The sequence below is a fragment of the Paramisgurnus dabryanus genome, chromosome 18 (genome assembly GCF_030506205.2).
Source record: "Paramisgurnus dabryanus chromosome 18, PD_genome_1.1, whole genome shotgun sequence".
NCBI classification, from domain to species: domain Eukaryota; kingdom Metazoa; phylum Chordata; class Actinopteri; order Cypriniformes; family Cobitidae; genus Paramisgurnus; species Paramisgurnus dabryanus.
The window spans coordinates 33,380,722-33,397,553 of record NC_133354.1 but is presented as its reverse complement, the minus strand read 5'-3'; the positions used below and the strand labels follow the sequence as shown (position 1 = coordinate 33,397,553).

The 16,832-nt window shown below is 38.9% G+C and overlaps 1 protein-coding gene across 8 annotated transcripts in view; it reads right to left on the bottom strand.

The window, feature by feature from the left end:
• Positions 1 to 16,832, bottom strand: part of camk2a (calcium/calmodulin-dependent protein kinase II alpha) — a 901,358-nt gene that overhangs the window by 803,893 nt on the left and 80,633 nt on the right. For 7 of the 8 annotated variants that reach the window (XM_065287693.1, XM_065287692.1, XM_065287688.1 and 4 more), the window contains exons 4-6: positions 5,039 to 5,093; positions 3,935 to 4,000; positions 3,318 to 3,390 (exon numbers count right to left, since the gene is read on the bottom strand). The exons of the other annotated variant lie outside the window; for it this stretch is intronic. In XM_065287693.1, the coding sequence (XP_065143765.1) occupies positions 3,318 to 3,390; positions 3,935 to 4,000; positions 5,039 to 5,093 (194 nt within the window). The remainder of the gene's footprint in view (positions 1 to 3,317; positions 3,391 to 3,934; positions 4,001 to 5,038; positions 5,094 to 16,832) is intronic. 8 annotated transcript variants of the gene reach the window in all.

Below are 16,832 nucleotides of genomic sequence, written 5' to 3'. Positions count from 1 at the left end.
CAGACGGCAGGGGCTGCAGCGGTGGCTGCGCAGACAGCAGGGGCTGCAGCGGTGGCTGCGCAGACGGCAGGGGCTGCAGCGAATCAGATGCCGGGGAGGCGGCAGCTGGCTGAAGAGCCGAGGACCCTTTCTTCCTCTTCTTTTTCTTCGGGCGCGGCGCAGAAAGTGTAATTGAAGGAGGAGGTGTGGTGGGCATGACAGGCTCAGTAGAGGACCCCTCGGAAGGCGACTCCCAGGAGATCCTCCGTTCGCGCTTTCCTCTGAGACCGTCTGGCTGTGCTGAGCTGCCGAGGATCGGGGCGGAGAGAGCCGGGCCCTCCTGCGTCGCCAATCCAAAAATTAAACCCTCAGGAATGGGAGGCAGTGGGCTGGACAAAGACCTTGGAGGTGGCGTACCACTATGGTCCTGTTGCTGCTGTTGTTGGGCGAGGTGGTCTACCAGGTCCCAGTAGGGCAACTGTAGCAGACTCTGTCGTTCGTGGAGAGGAGGAGGGTCGTTCAGACCAGCCACCAAATAGGCACTGGCCAGAAACTCGGTGTAACACCCCCTACTACGCTCCACTGCCAGGGCATAGTCCATGAGAGGAAGCTCTCGTTGGGGTGGAAAGGGCGCTTTACCTGAGAGCGTCTGGGTGGAGATGGATCTCCACCACTCCGGGTCTGAGGCGCACAGCATGGCTGAAGGGGCTGTCTGCTGGGTTCAGTTTTGCTGTGATCGTTCTGTCAGGAACAGCAAGGCGGATGAACCCAAACGCAGACAATGATAGAAAACTGAACAATTTATTGAACAAAAAACAAGAAAACAAAAACCCACGAGGGGGTAAAACAAGACAATATACACAGGACCATATAAACACTAAACTGGACTAGACTATGACATTAAACTAGACTTTGACTGAGTAAACACTAATAACATACAATGAACAGACAATAAACTTGGCTTACTCAATATAGCTACAGACAGGAACAGGGCTCGATAACACAGTACGATCACAGACAGAACACTGGGCACAAAGACTTTAAATAGGGACAAAATAACGAGGGGAACAGGTGAAAATGATAATAGGTAAGGGAGCGGGTAAAAAGTGACGAGACAAAGGAAATACATGGTCTAGTATAGTCAATACAGACCACGTATTCCCACACAAAACATTATACTGTCAGAACCCTGCCATACTGGACTAAATACTAAAACAGGACAAGGTTCCGGCAGGATCCTGACAAGTGTAGTGGTTTTAATGGTAAGAGCTAATGGTTCCTATTGGTATTTTAATGGAAACCATTAAAATTTTCTGTAATGGTTTTATTGTTTATTTCAGCAGGGATGTTAAAGGTATAGGGGAAGATTTTCTTTTACCAGGTGGATCATCAAGACTATTGGTCATCCTAGTTGTCAATCATTCTGGTAATATGTTTACGTAAGACAGTCGTACGTGCTCGCCCATAGGTTCGCTTTCTGCACATGCGTATCCATGTTTAGTTGGTGTTGTGGTCTACAGCATAACTTAATCTGGATTAAGCAGACACATATCTCGGTTGAGATGTGGCTTGGGAAAGGGTTAAATACACACCTACGCCCAGCGAATGAAAACTGACTAACTGCAATGCATTTCAACGGAGGTGGAAGGAAAGAATGTCGAGTGTATTGGGTTGCTGACTGTGACTGGCTTATCACGTTTAGGGGCGTGGCTTTGCCATAGGTCAATTCAAAGGATGCTTAGAATGAAGCCTCAAAATGCATCCTTATTTTTCCGCGCTGTTAAGGATAGACTTAACAGCCGGGGCTATCCCAAGATTCATTGCGTGCCTGTGCATATACCGGATGGATATTCTAAAATAAACAGTTAAAACCTTTATTAAATAAAAGTGTGTATTTATCAGAAAGCATTTTTCTTGTCCCTGTTTTAGTATTATAAGTTATGTTTTGTGTTAATATTACTCTAATACTAATATTGTTTATGTTGCGTTTATATCTATGGTTGATTAATTTGATATACTGTTGAATAGTTTAATCTACATCTACGTGTCATATTTTCTAAAATAAATGAATATTTTTTTGATTCCATATTTATTTTATAAGTCAGAAACGTCTCCGCTGTGTCCTGCTGACAGGTGCGGTGAGCGCATGCAACAAGTGACGCAAATTATGGGTCCTCCGAAGGTTAGACCGTCTTATTTTAGTTCTCTTCGCGAACTTCTGAGGCTTCCACATTGAAAGACAGAGTGCTCGCCTTTTAAGGTTGCATGCTTAGAAGGTCGCAGACTTTGAATTGGGACACAGCTTAGGTGTCTCTCAATGTCAAGGAAGGATACTTGGAAGCCAGAATTTCAAGGATGTTACATAATCGACATCCGTCGAAGGACTGTTCCAATGTCGAGGATCCTCGGAATTTCAACCAAGGACTGAGTCCTTTGTTTGAAAAATATCCCATAAGGATGCGTATGTGTATCCTTTGTGCTCTTCGTGCTCTCAAATCACAATCCTATGCGCACAGCGCCGAAAGCGTACCTTTCACTGACGTAATGATGCAATGACCTGCACTTGCTAGCCTGTTCCAAACAAAAAATATTAATCTAAATTAAATATTTTTTGAATGATAGAGCCAAAGCCAAAATGCGTTAGTTTGTGCCCCGCTCTCCACTATCAGTTATTGCCATTAAAGGTAAATAATTTACAATTCTAGCTCTCATGATGACAATAGCACACTGCTGTGGAAATATAAACAAATGAATTTATCCACCTAGCCCGAATTGAGACAGGGAAAGTACTGTCATTAATATGTCACTCTAATCTGATGTTGTTTGGCCACCAAGTGTACCATTTATTTTTTTAATCATATTAATGTATAAACTGAATAAAATTCATTTAAACCTTTAGGAGGGGCCAAGATGAAGGTTTATTAAAATTTCACAACATAATAAGGTCACTGTAATATTACTATGGTCAAAGCAGTTAATGAAAAGAACCATACGAGGAACGAGTGTTTAGGGAATTCACTCTTAAATTTAAATGCGGTTGTCACTTCCAAAAGCTATGTGTTCAAAACCATTAATATCTCAAAGGTACATATTGGTACCACATGCATTGATATCTGTACCTTATGGTTCATATCAGGACCTTTTCAAAGTTTACTTTCCCAGTGACAGTTTTAATCAGTGTAGTTAAAGTTTATATACAGCCTACAAAGTTTAAATTCGACTGTATTTTGTAACACATTTTTTCAGCATATCCTCTTATCCCTAGAGGAACCAAATTAAGAAATGGGTGGCATAATAGTATTGAAAGTTTGAGGTTGATCAATGAATTTAAAATGTACCTTTAAGTCTCTGTGCACAACACCCATCTGATGGCAATGAAGTACTGCCTCGAGAATCTGCTGAATGCAATGGCTACATACAAAACAACAAAAACAATATATTTAAAATAATAACATAGTATTCATTGCGATAAAATCAGCATTTAGTACATTTTATTTTATGTATGTGTTTTAATGTTGTAGAAATACTACTGACATGCTTTTTGCTGTAGTAAATGTAGCGCAGCCTAATAGGAAACAAAAACTGTTTGCTATTACTAGTTGTGTAAAAACTACAAACATGTTGTAATTTCATACTGTTTTATATACACTTAAAACAAATAAAACAAAGCAAAAAGTGCAAAGCAAAAAGTGCAAAACAAAATACTAAAATTAGCAAAGGAGAAATAAAAATAACAAAATAGTGATGCATCTTGTACTTCTAAAACAGTACTGCACATTTCCCTGAGTTAAGTTAGGAAGATAAGCATTGTGTATCTCTCAAATGTTAAATGTATCAAATGTTCAATGTATCTTAATACATTTAATGGAATTTAAATTGCGGTGCCACCAACTGTACAAGTCTAGAGCTCTGTATATAAAACTCTCCATAAGTGTCGTAACAATTGCCCACCTACCTGGCATCTGCTTCACTATAATATTCCCTGGCCACAATGTCTTCAAATAGTTCACCGCCTGTTACTCTGCAACAGACAATGATAGAAAGGGCACTGGTTAAAAGTGTTGGTGATAATTTCAGTTAGAAATGGTATCTCTGGAATGGTTTAGTATTCTTACAAGTTACAGGAATACTCCAAGAATACTCTCACATTGGAAAGCAACAGTATTTCGGCCACTTCAAGAAAAAAAATCTTGGAAGTAAGTTATTTAAAGGTGACATAGAATGATTGAATGGGGTTCCTTGTTCTGTGATGTGACATGTAGACAAATTTTTTTTTTGTTCGGGTCTGTAATGCCTTAGAAGCTTCTTAAAACCTCTCTCAGATAGCTCTATTAGGGTGGGGGTTTTGCACCTATTTGGCTCCCCCTACTGGCTTAACTTGCAATCTCATTACTGATTGGCTGACTTTGCTGCCACTCAAAAAATGTAGCCAATTATTTTAAAGTGGAGGGGCAGTGAGATGCCTGTGATGTGATAAGCATCAGTTTTTCAGATTGGGCCGTTTTCTGGCTGACATTTCTAAAAGAGGAATTTCTATGAGACTGAGATGTTTAGCATGTCTAGCACTTTTTGTATGTTCGTGAATGCAGGTAGAACAAAGGTAGAACAAAGTCTTCAACAAAGACAAGGTAAAAATGGTTTTTCATTCTCTGTCCCCTTTAATAAAGGGATAATTAATCCAAAAATGAAAATTCTGTCATCATTTACTCACCCTCAAATTGTTCCAAACATGTACAAATTTCTTTGTTCTGTTGAACACAAAGGAAGATATTTGTAATCATGCAGTAAGCAGTAGCACAACTGACTTCCATAGTAGGAAACAAAATACTCTAGAAGTCAACAGTGCTCAAAAACTGTTTGGTTACAAACATCTTTGTATTTCTCTTTGTAGAACAAAGAAATTTATATAGGTTTGTAACAACTTGAGGGTGAGTAAATAATGACAAAATTTTAATTAAACTATTTAATACAGCATTCATATTTCACTTAAATACACAATTAAATATATCTTATTGCTTCATAATAACATTTTATTATATATTTGGTAGGGGAAACTTACAAATCAAAGATGAGGTAATGATGACCTTCCTCTGAGATGCTGTCATGTAGCCGTACTGGTGAAAGATTCAATGGATTAATCAAATGGAAGGCCAAAATAAAAAACACACTACAATAATGTCTGTTTTTAAAGTGCGTTTGTAAAGTATTCAGGTACTTTCACCTATAAATACAAAAATATGCAACTTTTGTTTTCACAATGATTTATTATCTCACTATGCTGATGTTTTAGGCATGTTTGTATGTTAATTTCTTAACACAGTATCCACTAGAGTTGGGTCCGAGTCCACCTTTGTCGAGTACGAGTCAAGACCAAGTCCTTAAACATCAAGTCCGAGTCCAAAAGGGTCCGAGTTGGACTCAAGTCCGAGTTTTTAAAGGCCGAGTCCAAGTCGAGTCCGCCCGAGTCCAGAGAGTAATTAAATTGAAAAAAGATACAAAATTTGTATTGTAAATGGTTACTTTCTATTAATACTTTAACCTTTCAACCCATTTAACCAATGGCAATATAAAAATGTAATAAAAATACCTCTATTGCATCTTGTCATTGCCATTGAACATTTTTATTCTATGTCAACTAGTTTCCTATCAAAACTGATTTCAAAGAAAAGAAAGGGATATAGAAGTATCTTCTTTATACCAGATGTCTTGCAAATAAATTCTCTATGATTTTCGTAAGCAAACAAATTATTGCTGACTTTGAGGACATTGTGCTAGCCACGCATTGATGTGTGTGATGTGTTTGTCTGCAAGTATGATGCGACTGGCTGCTGCCTGCCAGTGTATTGCAGTAAAATAACCGGAGGGGAGACGGTCCCGTACACACTGCATATTAATTCGGTTGTCACTTCACCTTTTAATGCTTAATCCTGTTCTGTACACACACACTTCAGTAATTTACGGTATTTACGTACAAAAAAGCCGAGGACCTGGCAACACTGCAAGACCGCATGCTGTGAAGAAGCCTCACAAAAGAAGCGTACAATACAAAACGCCCGGATGGAGGTTCATTGCAAAACACAATGCTGTTAGATTATTTTGGTCAAAGCTGTGAGTGATAAGCACGCGAGACGGCAGAACGTTGATATGGTTATTTCTGTGTCAATCATCACATTTTCGGGAGTGAGTCTTGTTCCGTACAGACATGAAACGAACATTTAGGGGATTCACTCCCACATTTAAATGCGGTTGTCACTCTCGAAAGTTTGCAGTGTGTCTCAAGTTCATGCTGTTTTTAATGTTGCACATGACGTGGACTCGACTGTACTCGGGATATTTTCTGAGTCCAAAATGTCCAAGTCCGTGTCAAGTCCGAGTACAAATTCACCCGAGTGCGTGACAAGTCCGAGTTCATTCAAAATTGGACTCGAGTCCGGACCCAAGTTCGAGTACCCCAACTCTAGTATCCACAAATATTTTTCTGACAATATCTGATCTCCCAGGCTACCCATTTGCCCCTTGGCTATCTGATGTTCTCTGTGAGCATTGCTCCAGGCTCAGGGCTGCGGAGAGGAAGTGGCGCAGATCGAAAGATCCTACTGACGCCTGTCTTTATCAGTCTCTTTTTGCCTCTTTCTCCACAGTTGTCTCCTCTACTAAAACTCAGTACTATCACTCAAAAATCAGCAGCTCACCTGGCTCTCGTGCTCTCTTCAAGACCTTCTCTACTCTTCTTTGTCTGCCCCCCCTTCATCTGACTTTACTGTGTGGTAATGTAAAGTAATCAGCAGTTATGAGATTCATTAGTGCTGGGCAGTAAACCGTTTCAAACTGAAAACCTGTTTTGTTTATCGTTACGATTTACATTTTTAATTAACCGCCATACCAGTGTATTTAATTACACGACGTTCAGAACTAACGTTACACTCCGCCGCGCGACACTGTTTAAGACGGATCCTTTACAATGTTGCACTTCCTTAGCAGTGACGAGTGGACGAGCAGTGATCTTGTGTTACGTTACAGGGAAGATGGATGCTGAAGAATTAGTAGAACATGAAACAGAAGAACTTCTGCCAAAAAAAGAAGCCGGGTCTGTTGTTTAGAGGTTTTTTGGTTCCAAAAATCCAACGTCGACCAAACAACCATTTTATGCAAGTGCTGTCAGGCTAAAATTCAAGCCAAAGGCGGCAACACGAGCAATTTGCTCCAGCACCTTAGCAGCAAGCACGTCTTGGAATATCAAGAATGTATGAAATTAAAGTCAGCGGACTCAGCGCCCTCCACATCAGCAGGTAACACGAGGAACGCAAAATAAAAGTCGAGCCAAATGTCACTTAAAGACGCGTTTGCTAGAGGGACTTGCTACATAAAAACATAAAAAGCAAATGGTCGATCGAGATTACAAACTCTATCACTAACCACATTGCCAAAGACATGTTCCCGCTTATTACAGTCGAAAAAGACTGCTTTAAGCAGATGATCAAGATGCTGGATCCCAGGTATGAAATGCAGAGCAGAAAATACTTTAGCAAAGTTGCTATCCCCAACTTGTACCAAAAGCACAGAGCTAAGCTCGAAACAGACCTGGCAACCGTCCACCATCAGTTCATTAGAATCATGACTGGCTCTTATTTGTAAACAACAGCATAGTTTTCTGGGGCCATGCAAACCTGTATTACTACTACTATTGTGGAATTATTCTACAATATTCACTAATGACAGTAAAATAGACCATCTTCAATTTACTGCAGTAATTCCTTTTTCAACCAGAAGAAAATGATTTTAACAACTGACTATGCATGAAAAAAAAACAGTAAAAAAAAAAACGGCATAATTTTGGAAAAAAAAACGTGATTTTCATTTTTGGTCAAAACGCCCAGCACTAAGATTCATTCATGCTTTTTTAATGCTTTTTGCACGTTGTTTTCTTTCATGAACTATTCAAGATTTACATGTATATATTCAGACTTACATTTATATTTTCAAACTTATAAGTAATGTATTCGCGATTTAAATTTATATATTCAGACTTACACTTATATATTCAAACTTACATTTATATATTTCGACTTATATTTATATACTCAAATTTATAACTATATATTCACGATTTACATTTATAGATTCAGACCTAAACTTATATATTCAAACTTACATTTATATATTAAAAACTTATATTTATATATTCAAACTTATATTTATATATTCAACTTATATTTATATATTCAAACTTATATGTTCAGACTTATAACTATTCACGATTTACATATATATATTCAGACCTACATTTACATATTCAAACTTACATTTATATATTCAGACTTACATTTATATGTTCAAACTTATAACTATATATGCACGATTGACATTTATATATTCAGACTTATAACTATATATTCTGACTTACATTTATTTTTTCAGAATTATAACTATATATTCTGACTTACATTTATGTATTCATGATTTATATTTATATATTCACAGTTTATATCTATATATTCATGATTTATATTCAAACTTATAACTATATATTCACAATTCACGTTTCTATATTCAGACATACAGTATATTTCTATATTCAGACTAATATATTCAAACTAGGGCTGCACGATTAGTCCCATGCGATTGTCTCTGGCATCTCATAAATCGCCATCACCTGCTTTTTAGATTGAGAGGCATTTACTACACAAAGCCATAATTCACTAACAAGCTGGGAAATATTGCATTCATAATCACCTGCAATATTGCCTAGCTTTTCAGTGAATTATGGCTCTGTATAGTAAATGCCGCTCCATCTGAAAGCAGGTGATGTCGATATACTACTAATCAAGGAACCGGCTTTACTGACGAGATGCACGTGACAATAGCAGGTGATTTATCGTGCAGCCCCAATTCAAACTAACATTTATATATTCAGACTTACAGATATTTTCAATGTATAATTATATATTCAAATTTATAACTATGAAACGACTGAGCCAGATCAGACACACAATAACTACTTATATATTTTATAAATATAACCACACAACCCTCACCCGACCAGCAGGCCAGGGACCAGGGGTCTCTAACACTACCCCAAAATGCTTTTAACACTCAAACGCAGAACCAGGCCTCTGGCCACTATGGCAACACATCAAGATTAAAGTTTTATAACCACAAAAGAATGTGGGAGATTTTGAGACAGACAGAAAAACTTTCTATTTAGTCATGTATGTATTCACTTATAAATGTATTAATGAAATGTCTTAATCAAATATTTCTAATCTCATCATGGATTATGTTCTTGGTGTTTATGTAATATTAGTATATTAACCCAAACTAGTTTAAATGAATGTTTAGTATTACTTACTTAATCCTAATCATATCTAGACCATGTTTGGTATCTTTGTGTTTCATTTTTGATTTCCTGAATAATAATATGCATTATGTTTTTGAAACTCTTCTTGATATTAATATTATGAAACTCTTTAACATTTCCATGTCAACATCAAATCGAATTCCATAGGCAAAACAGACGAAGACTCTACCCTCTAAAAGTATGACCTCTGATTGGGTCAGACACCTCTTTAAGGTGTGAACTCTTCACAGCTTAAAAATCCCTGCCTAAGAACACACCCTGAGTTCTTATCCGAGTTCTAATGGAGTTTTGCGTTTGAGTTCTGATCTGAGTGCTGAGTTTTATATGGGTTGAAAATTTGAGTTTTTGGAGCATCAGGTCATCTCCAAGTTTTTCTTTCTGGATACATTTGAGTCCTTTCAGGATTCTCATCCGGATGAGGATGCGAAACTAGACGTTTTTAGTGTACCTTTACATTTTTGCCAGGCCTAGGCCTTGTCTTTTCATTTACCAAGGATCATCTGCATCAAACTGGTTTCCTCTCTCATCAATCCTTTCAGCCTAGTCTTATTCACTGATGCATCACGCATCATTACCCCCTTTTAACTAAGGTGCATTTGAATTAAGTAACTGAGGCTTCCCTTTCAGTCGGTCACTACGACGTCACGTTGTGACTGACAAATTGGGAATGCGCCTCGCGGGACTAATCTACTTTGAGAAACTACTAACACGCCAATGAAGATAACAATAAACTTGGCATGCAGATATTTGCATCTGAGGGCGCCGCCCAGCCACTCGGGTTTTTTTAAACGAGGATCAGGTGCAATATCATTAGCTCTTTCGCTTTAAAAGCTGGCAGTAATCTGCTCACGAAAAGCTACACTCTGCTCTTTGGAGAACTCTGCATGTTCGAGTTGGTTGGGCAAAGGCACTGCAGCGGAGGCTTTTTTCTCACTCTTAGTTGAGTGTGTGCATAGCCGTTCCCCTGTGTGCTTCATCAACATCAGCACATTAAAAGAGTGTTTTCTCTAAAAGGGTATAGCGGTGTTTTGAGTCTTTTTAAAGACCGCATTCACTCGCACTGAGGCGGGAGTGTCTTTTTAAAGATGTCTTTCCGTCTGTGTTTCTGGATGCGACAAATGTATGGGAAGAGTGCATGCTGAGGCTGCGTTCGTGGAGGGTTCATACTCCTTAGAGAGCGTGACCCTCTTGGATGGCGGAGACGGGTTTCTTACCTACGGAAACGTCACCCCCCTTCTGATGCAGAGCCCCGTTTGAGGTGCAGTGGCAAAACTCCGGAAATCTTATCTCTGTATATACGGTGCTGAATCGGTAAGCTGGTTTGTCCAGTGACTCTCAGCACCCCCATCCACAGCCAAAGGTGCCGTTAGAGATGGGTGGCATGTGTTCTACAGGTGTTCTACGCGCTCTCGTCGTCTTTCAGTTCTGACAAAGATTTTATGTCTGCCACAGCATTGGAGAGGGGGTCGTTTATTCGGTCGCCGACTCGGACCCACTCCCGCCTTCGGGTGGGGTAGGGGGCTCCCGTGCTCGACCCGAGTGGTGGCCATGAACGCTCAGGCCGCGGAGACGGTCTGTGTGGAGTGGAGAACTCCTCCCCCACCCGCACCGTCCCGCCTAGATGATTGGTACTTCGGGACTGTAAGAACAGCCCCAACCTTCTGTGCCTTTCTTTCCCGAGGTGCATGTTGGTTGAAACGGTCATGGAAGCCGACCTTTCAACCATCACCTCTCACCTCTCCTGATGGCGGGGCCGGTAAGGGTTACTCTGTTCCAAGAGACCAGCCACCCTTCCCTCACAGACCCACGGGCTTGTGAGAGGCAGCCTCTGCCGTGCGCGCCATGACGTTGCTGCAGGTCCGCCAGGCTAAGGCACTGAAGGATCTGCACAGGCGAGGTCACGGTCCAGTGGCTAAAGAACCCTGTGTGGAATCCTTGGATTCGTTTTGTCTGTTCTGCCGGCTTCAGTCGGCACCCACTAAACCTCAAAGAGCGAATTCCTCTTCCTTCTCTGGAGGTATGTAGGAGTTTCGGACAGGCTGGAAACCCTACGTTCTCCTCTTCCTCATTCGCCAGCAGATGTGTCGAGCATCCCAGGACATCTACAAAGGAGCCCCCTTTGCTCAGCATCCATCAGCGGTATCAGGTGAGTGTTTCATTATACACAATGTCTCATAATTCGGACAAAGAGCATGCGTCGTTGAGTTCCCCATCTCCGCTCACCATGGGTACACATATTGTGCCTTTAATTTCCCCTCGCTCGGTATCTGGGGGCCTGGGAAGAGCTTCCCAGCCCGTTGCGTTGGATTTAATGCATGATCCGTCTCTATTATGCATTCAATTTGCCTGGCTACCTCCCAAATATTCAGGCATTTGCTTCACCACAGTGAAGGCTGCCGATGCGCCTGTAATGCATGCGGAGATTGCTGTCCTATTGGCGAAGGACGCGATCGAGCCTGTCCCTCCAGCCGAGATGAAGTTGGGGCTTTACAGCCCTTACTTCATTGTACCCAAGAAAAGCAGCGGCCGCTCCTAGATCTGTGCGTACTGAATCGAGCACTTCACAGAATGCCGTTCAAAATATTAACGCAGAGGAGCATATTTTAATGCATCCACCCATAGGATTGGTTTGCAGCCTTCAACCTGAAGGACGCATACTTTCATGTCTCAATACTCCCCTGACACAGGCCGTTTCTCCGTTTTGCGTTCAAGGGGAGGGCATGTCAGTACAATGTCTTACCGTTCATGCTTTCTCTCTCTCCCCGTGTCTTCAGGAAAGTTGCGGAGGGCACACTGCAGCCCCTGAGAGAGAGCGGTGTTTGCATTTTGCCGTATTTAGACGATTGGCTCATAATAGCTCAATTACGTGGTATGTATGACTTAGGCAATTAAGTCTATGGGGAAATTATTGATTGTATTGATTTTTTTATTATTTTATTGTGAATTTTTTATATTCGCTACTTACCCATCTGCAGGTTTGCAGGAACGCGATTCTGAGGTGAAATTTCTTTAAGAGGGTTTAAAAACGTTTTACACTGGAGTACGGCTGCGAGTGATGCGAGCAGGATCCACACGCTGGATAAGGTGACTGATTTTGTTAATACATGACTAACGCGTTTCAAGCAATGTTTTTTTCAAGAAAGTTGCTAGCTAATGTTAGTGTTACCGGTGATGGCAGGCAAAACAAGGTGTGGATTCAAATGCAGCTTGGGTTTTATTTAGAGGGTAATCCATTAACATAATCCATTAAAAAGGCATGTCATACACAGTTAAAACATACATCAAAAACAAGGCAGATAAACGCAGGGAAACACAGGCTAAACTCAGGGTAACATACAGACTCACAACAGGTACTGCACAAACAGGGTATTTATATATATATATATATATATATATATATATATATATATATATATTAGGGGTGACCCCGAATAGTCGAAGATTCGATGCATCGATAGGAGAAGCCTGATTCGACTACCAATCTCACAGTCGAATCGTCGCATATGTGTTATGAAATGAGGATCATTCAATTTTGGCCGTATATGGGTGCACACATTATCTGATTTCACATATAACAGCTTTCTCACAATATATTAATATACTGCATATTATGATAATGCTGCAAAAAATATGTGAAGTAGCAGCTTTAAATATTTTTTAAATGCGTTTGTAAATCCAACAACCCCTGTGTCCGGGCTACACGTGCATAAGAGGTTTCTATGTTAATAAACCATTGCCTCTTTGTTTCTACATTTAAAAGACAAAGCTGGCAAATTATATTATGCCTTTCGTTCTTTTAATAATTTCTATATTTTATTTTATTTATAAATCACTTTGGGGTATCTGATTTAACTATTTGGCTTGTGTTTTGTTTCCGTGCACTTGAGGCATTTTGCATATTTGTTCTGCACTTTGTTACTTCTGACCTTATTTTATTAAACAAATTGTATTTATTATAAACGTAAACTCTGATCTAATTTAAGTATGTAAATTTTAGCTTTTCGTTGTATGGATGTTGCGCTGTTGCGTGCTGGAAATGCTTGCGCATGTAATTTAGCCGAACGGGCTAGGTGCTCTGCGTCTCATATTTAGAAGTTCATCAAACTAAACAATAAAAAACGGATGTTTTTCGACGAGTATAAGTTTTTAAAATGTATTTAAAACAGAGGTGTTATCTTGTCAAAAGTTAAAGTTCAAAACAGGTAAGCCGTTTTTTTATTTCGGTGATAAAACGGAAACTATCTGCACCGAACCTATTTCTGCCTGACACAAATGTCTTTCTTGTGATTTAATATTATGGTCGGGCGGTGTTCATTTTCAAATGATAGCAAAGAGATTCCTAAAATAAATAATATTATCCGGTCTTTCTGTATCTAAAGTTAATACAGAGATGATCAAAGTCAAAGCAAGGAAGCAGGTATTTCTATGCTAAATAATAACGCGTAGTGTCTATAAAATCATTAATTTCAGTGTTTTTCTTGTTATAAATTAACGTTTAATGAATTTTATATAAAGATTAGTTTTTATCATTTACAGTCACAATCACAAATTATTTGTCATTTCTCATTTGTCGGGTTTTTTTGGTCATGACTGCTTTGACGCGCTATCTCCAAATTAAATAAAAACACTGAATTGTAGCCGGAGTTTGCAAGGCAGAATCACCTTTGTTATTTTTTTAGGTTTAGTTATCAAAATGTATTTTTGTGTGATGTTCTGTAGATCGTGGCTTTAAAATGTTATGAGGAATAATTAAACAAATCTTGCCTTACATTTTACCTTAAAAAAATATAAATGCATCGTCAGTTTTGTCTTCGTTTATTACTTGAAAGACAGTTTTGGTCACTTTATCAGAAAGTTGTTTATGTGTGCTGCTTGTGAAAGAAAATAAAAGTTACCAATTTGTACCTGGTCTGGCCCCCTCCCAACCCATGCACACAAACATAGATGATTCGACTATCGGTCGACTATGGAAAGATTCGACAATTCTGATTCGAATATGTAAATCCTTAGTCGAGGACACCCCTAATATATATATATATATATATATATATATATATATATATATATATATAAATATATATATATATATATATATATATATATATATATATATATATATATATATATAGTGCACAGCATAAATGAGTACACCCCCTTTGAAAATTAAGATTTTTCTTCATTTGTCAGTAAATGTAAGACCAATTTGCTGTATTTTTACACACCAGTTTTATTAAACATGTATGTTTATTAACATAAGTGTCAAAGTCAAGTACCATCTTAATGATACAAAAAATAGCACATTTAAACCAAATAAGGGTGATGCAAAAATGAGTACACCCTACAAAGATTCCTAAATATTTTGTATGGCCTCCATTCTTTTTTTAAAAAAAAGCACTAATTCTTCTAGACATTGAATAAACAAGTTGACAACATACTTTCATCTTTTTATTATTTATAAGTTTCATCTTTTATTCTCCATTCTTGAACAATGACCTCTTTCAGATCCTGGATGGAGAATGATGTTCTGCTTGTCTCTTCAGAACTCCCCATACCTCAACCTGGATCGAGGTCTGAATCACTTTTACCCTGGGTTTCTTCTAAAATGAATTAGTGACCTTAGGTGTGTGTTTTGGATCACAATCATGTTAAAAGATTGCCCGTTAATCAAGGGCACAGAGTAATGGTAGTAGGGCTGGACCAGAATATTTGAATATTCGAATATTCGTTCCGTGGGTTGACATTCGATTTTCAGTTTTAAGATTCTTATATATATATATATATATATATATATATATATATATATATATATATATATATATATATATATATATATATATATATATATATATATATATATATATATATATGTATATATATATATTACAGCGTTAATGCAGAGCTTTTGCCAAGCAGGAAGTGCGTTTCACGCTCCCGCTCTATAGTTGGCGCAGAGAGACCAACATCCATAGCCAACAGCCACCAAACGCCACCAGTGGAAGAGATCGCCTTGAATGGAAAGCGCTTCCTGCTTTGGCATTCACGGTAATAGTGTTGTAAATAACGTTCAGTTTCTTGCAAAAACTGATTGATTTGCTTCACAAGACGTCAATATTTCACACGGAGTTATGGGGGATTACTTTTGTATTGGATGCTTTAGCTCTTAAAGTGTGCGGATTGGTTGACTTGCATGATTGCACTGGGGTTTCTGCAAAATATCTTCTTTATTGTTCTGCTGATGAAAAAAACATATTGGATGGTGTAAGTGTTATAAATAAACTTGATTTTGAAAGTATGCTACCGTTTTATTACAGTTTGTTGAATAGCCTACCCTTTATGCAGGGGCGTAGCCAGTAATGGGCCAGGGCGGCACTGGCCCGCCCACATAACTCCCTGGCCCGCCCAGGCAAGTTTAACCAAAATACATTTTTTGTTTATTTTTATTATTCAAATGTATTTAAGAAAATATATTAATATAAACCGGATGTATTGTTGACTGGTGTGTGTTTGATTTGCTTTCTAAATAAAATGGAATTGTTGAAGCAAGTTGTAGGAAGCCTCCGAAACGTAATTGGTTGCTTGGTTGCTAGGAGTTCTGACAGATAGACTCTGTGGGGGGCGGCGACCGGCGGGCTCTGGCAGTCTGCCAGCTAACTTTGCTAGCTGCTTTTTTAACTAATATTAACATTGCCACAATAATGGCTAAAGTTTCTTTAATGTGTTATTTAAAAAAGCAAGAGTTGATGAAGAAGATACGCCACTGCCTCCATCTACCGAGTCTTACCAGCCCAGTTCTTCAGACTCATTAACCCACAAGAAGGCTAATCAGGCGCTGGTGGTGCCGGCTGCCGGTTGCTCCCTGGCGGCAGTTCCAGTGCTCTCTCCCGGGCAATCTGACACAGGTTACCCGCCGATCTAACTGCAATTGATGAACCACCTTCACAACCCAATTTGCATCCATGAGTTACTACCCGCCTAAACAACCTTTTGATTTTTGAAAAAGAACTCTGTGACTCTTTGGACTATAATGAGATCATTTCTGTTTTCAACATCAAACCCAGGCGTTTGCGTCTTGTTTTGTAGAATTAAAACAACAAAGGTAGGCATGTTGTTTAACTAATTTCCTTATTTTTTGCTCGTGAAGTGATTAGTGGTGTGTATAGATGTATGCCAGCCTTATGGGTTAAACTTACATTGTTTAATTTAAATGAGTTGCTATTTTTGGCACAAAAGCTTAATTTCCAACAGGCTGATTGCACTGTATATGGTTGATTTAACATAACTTAGGCAGTGTGTTGTTATTTATTTCAAACCGTGCTCTGCTGAGAGTTTTCGTCATTTCAATTTATTTTTAGCCTACTTTATGAACTGCTGAACTGTTTTTGCACTGCTGACTAGCCTGAATAAGCCTGGTTTGTCCAGCCTTTATTGAGCTCTGTTGGTTGAACATGTTTAGACAGTGTTTTATTATTGACTATTGAAAGTAAAGATGTCACTG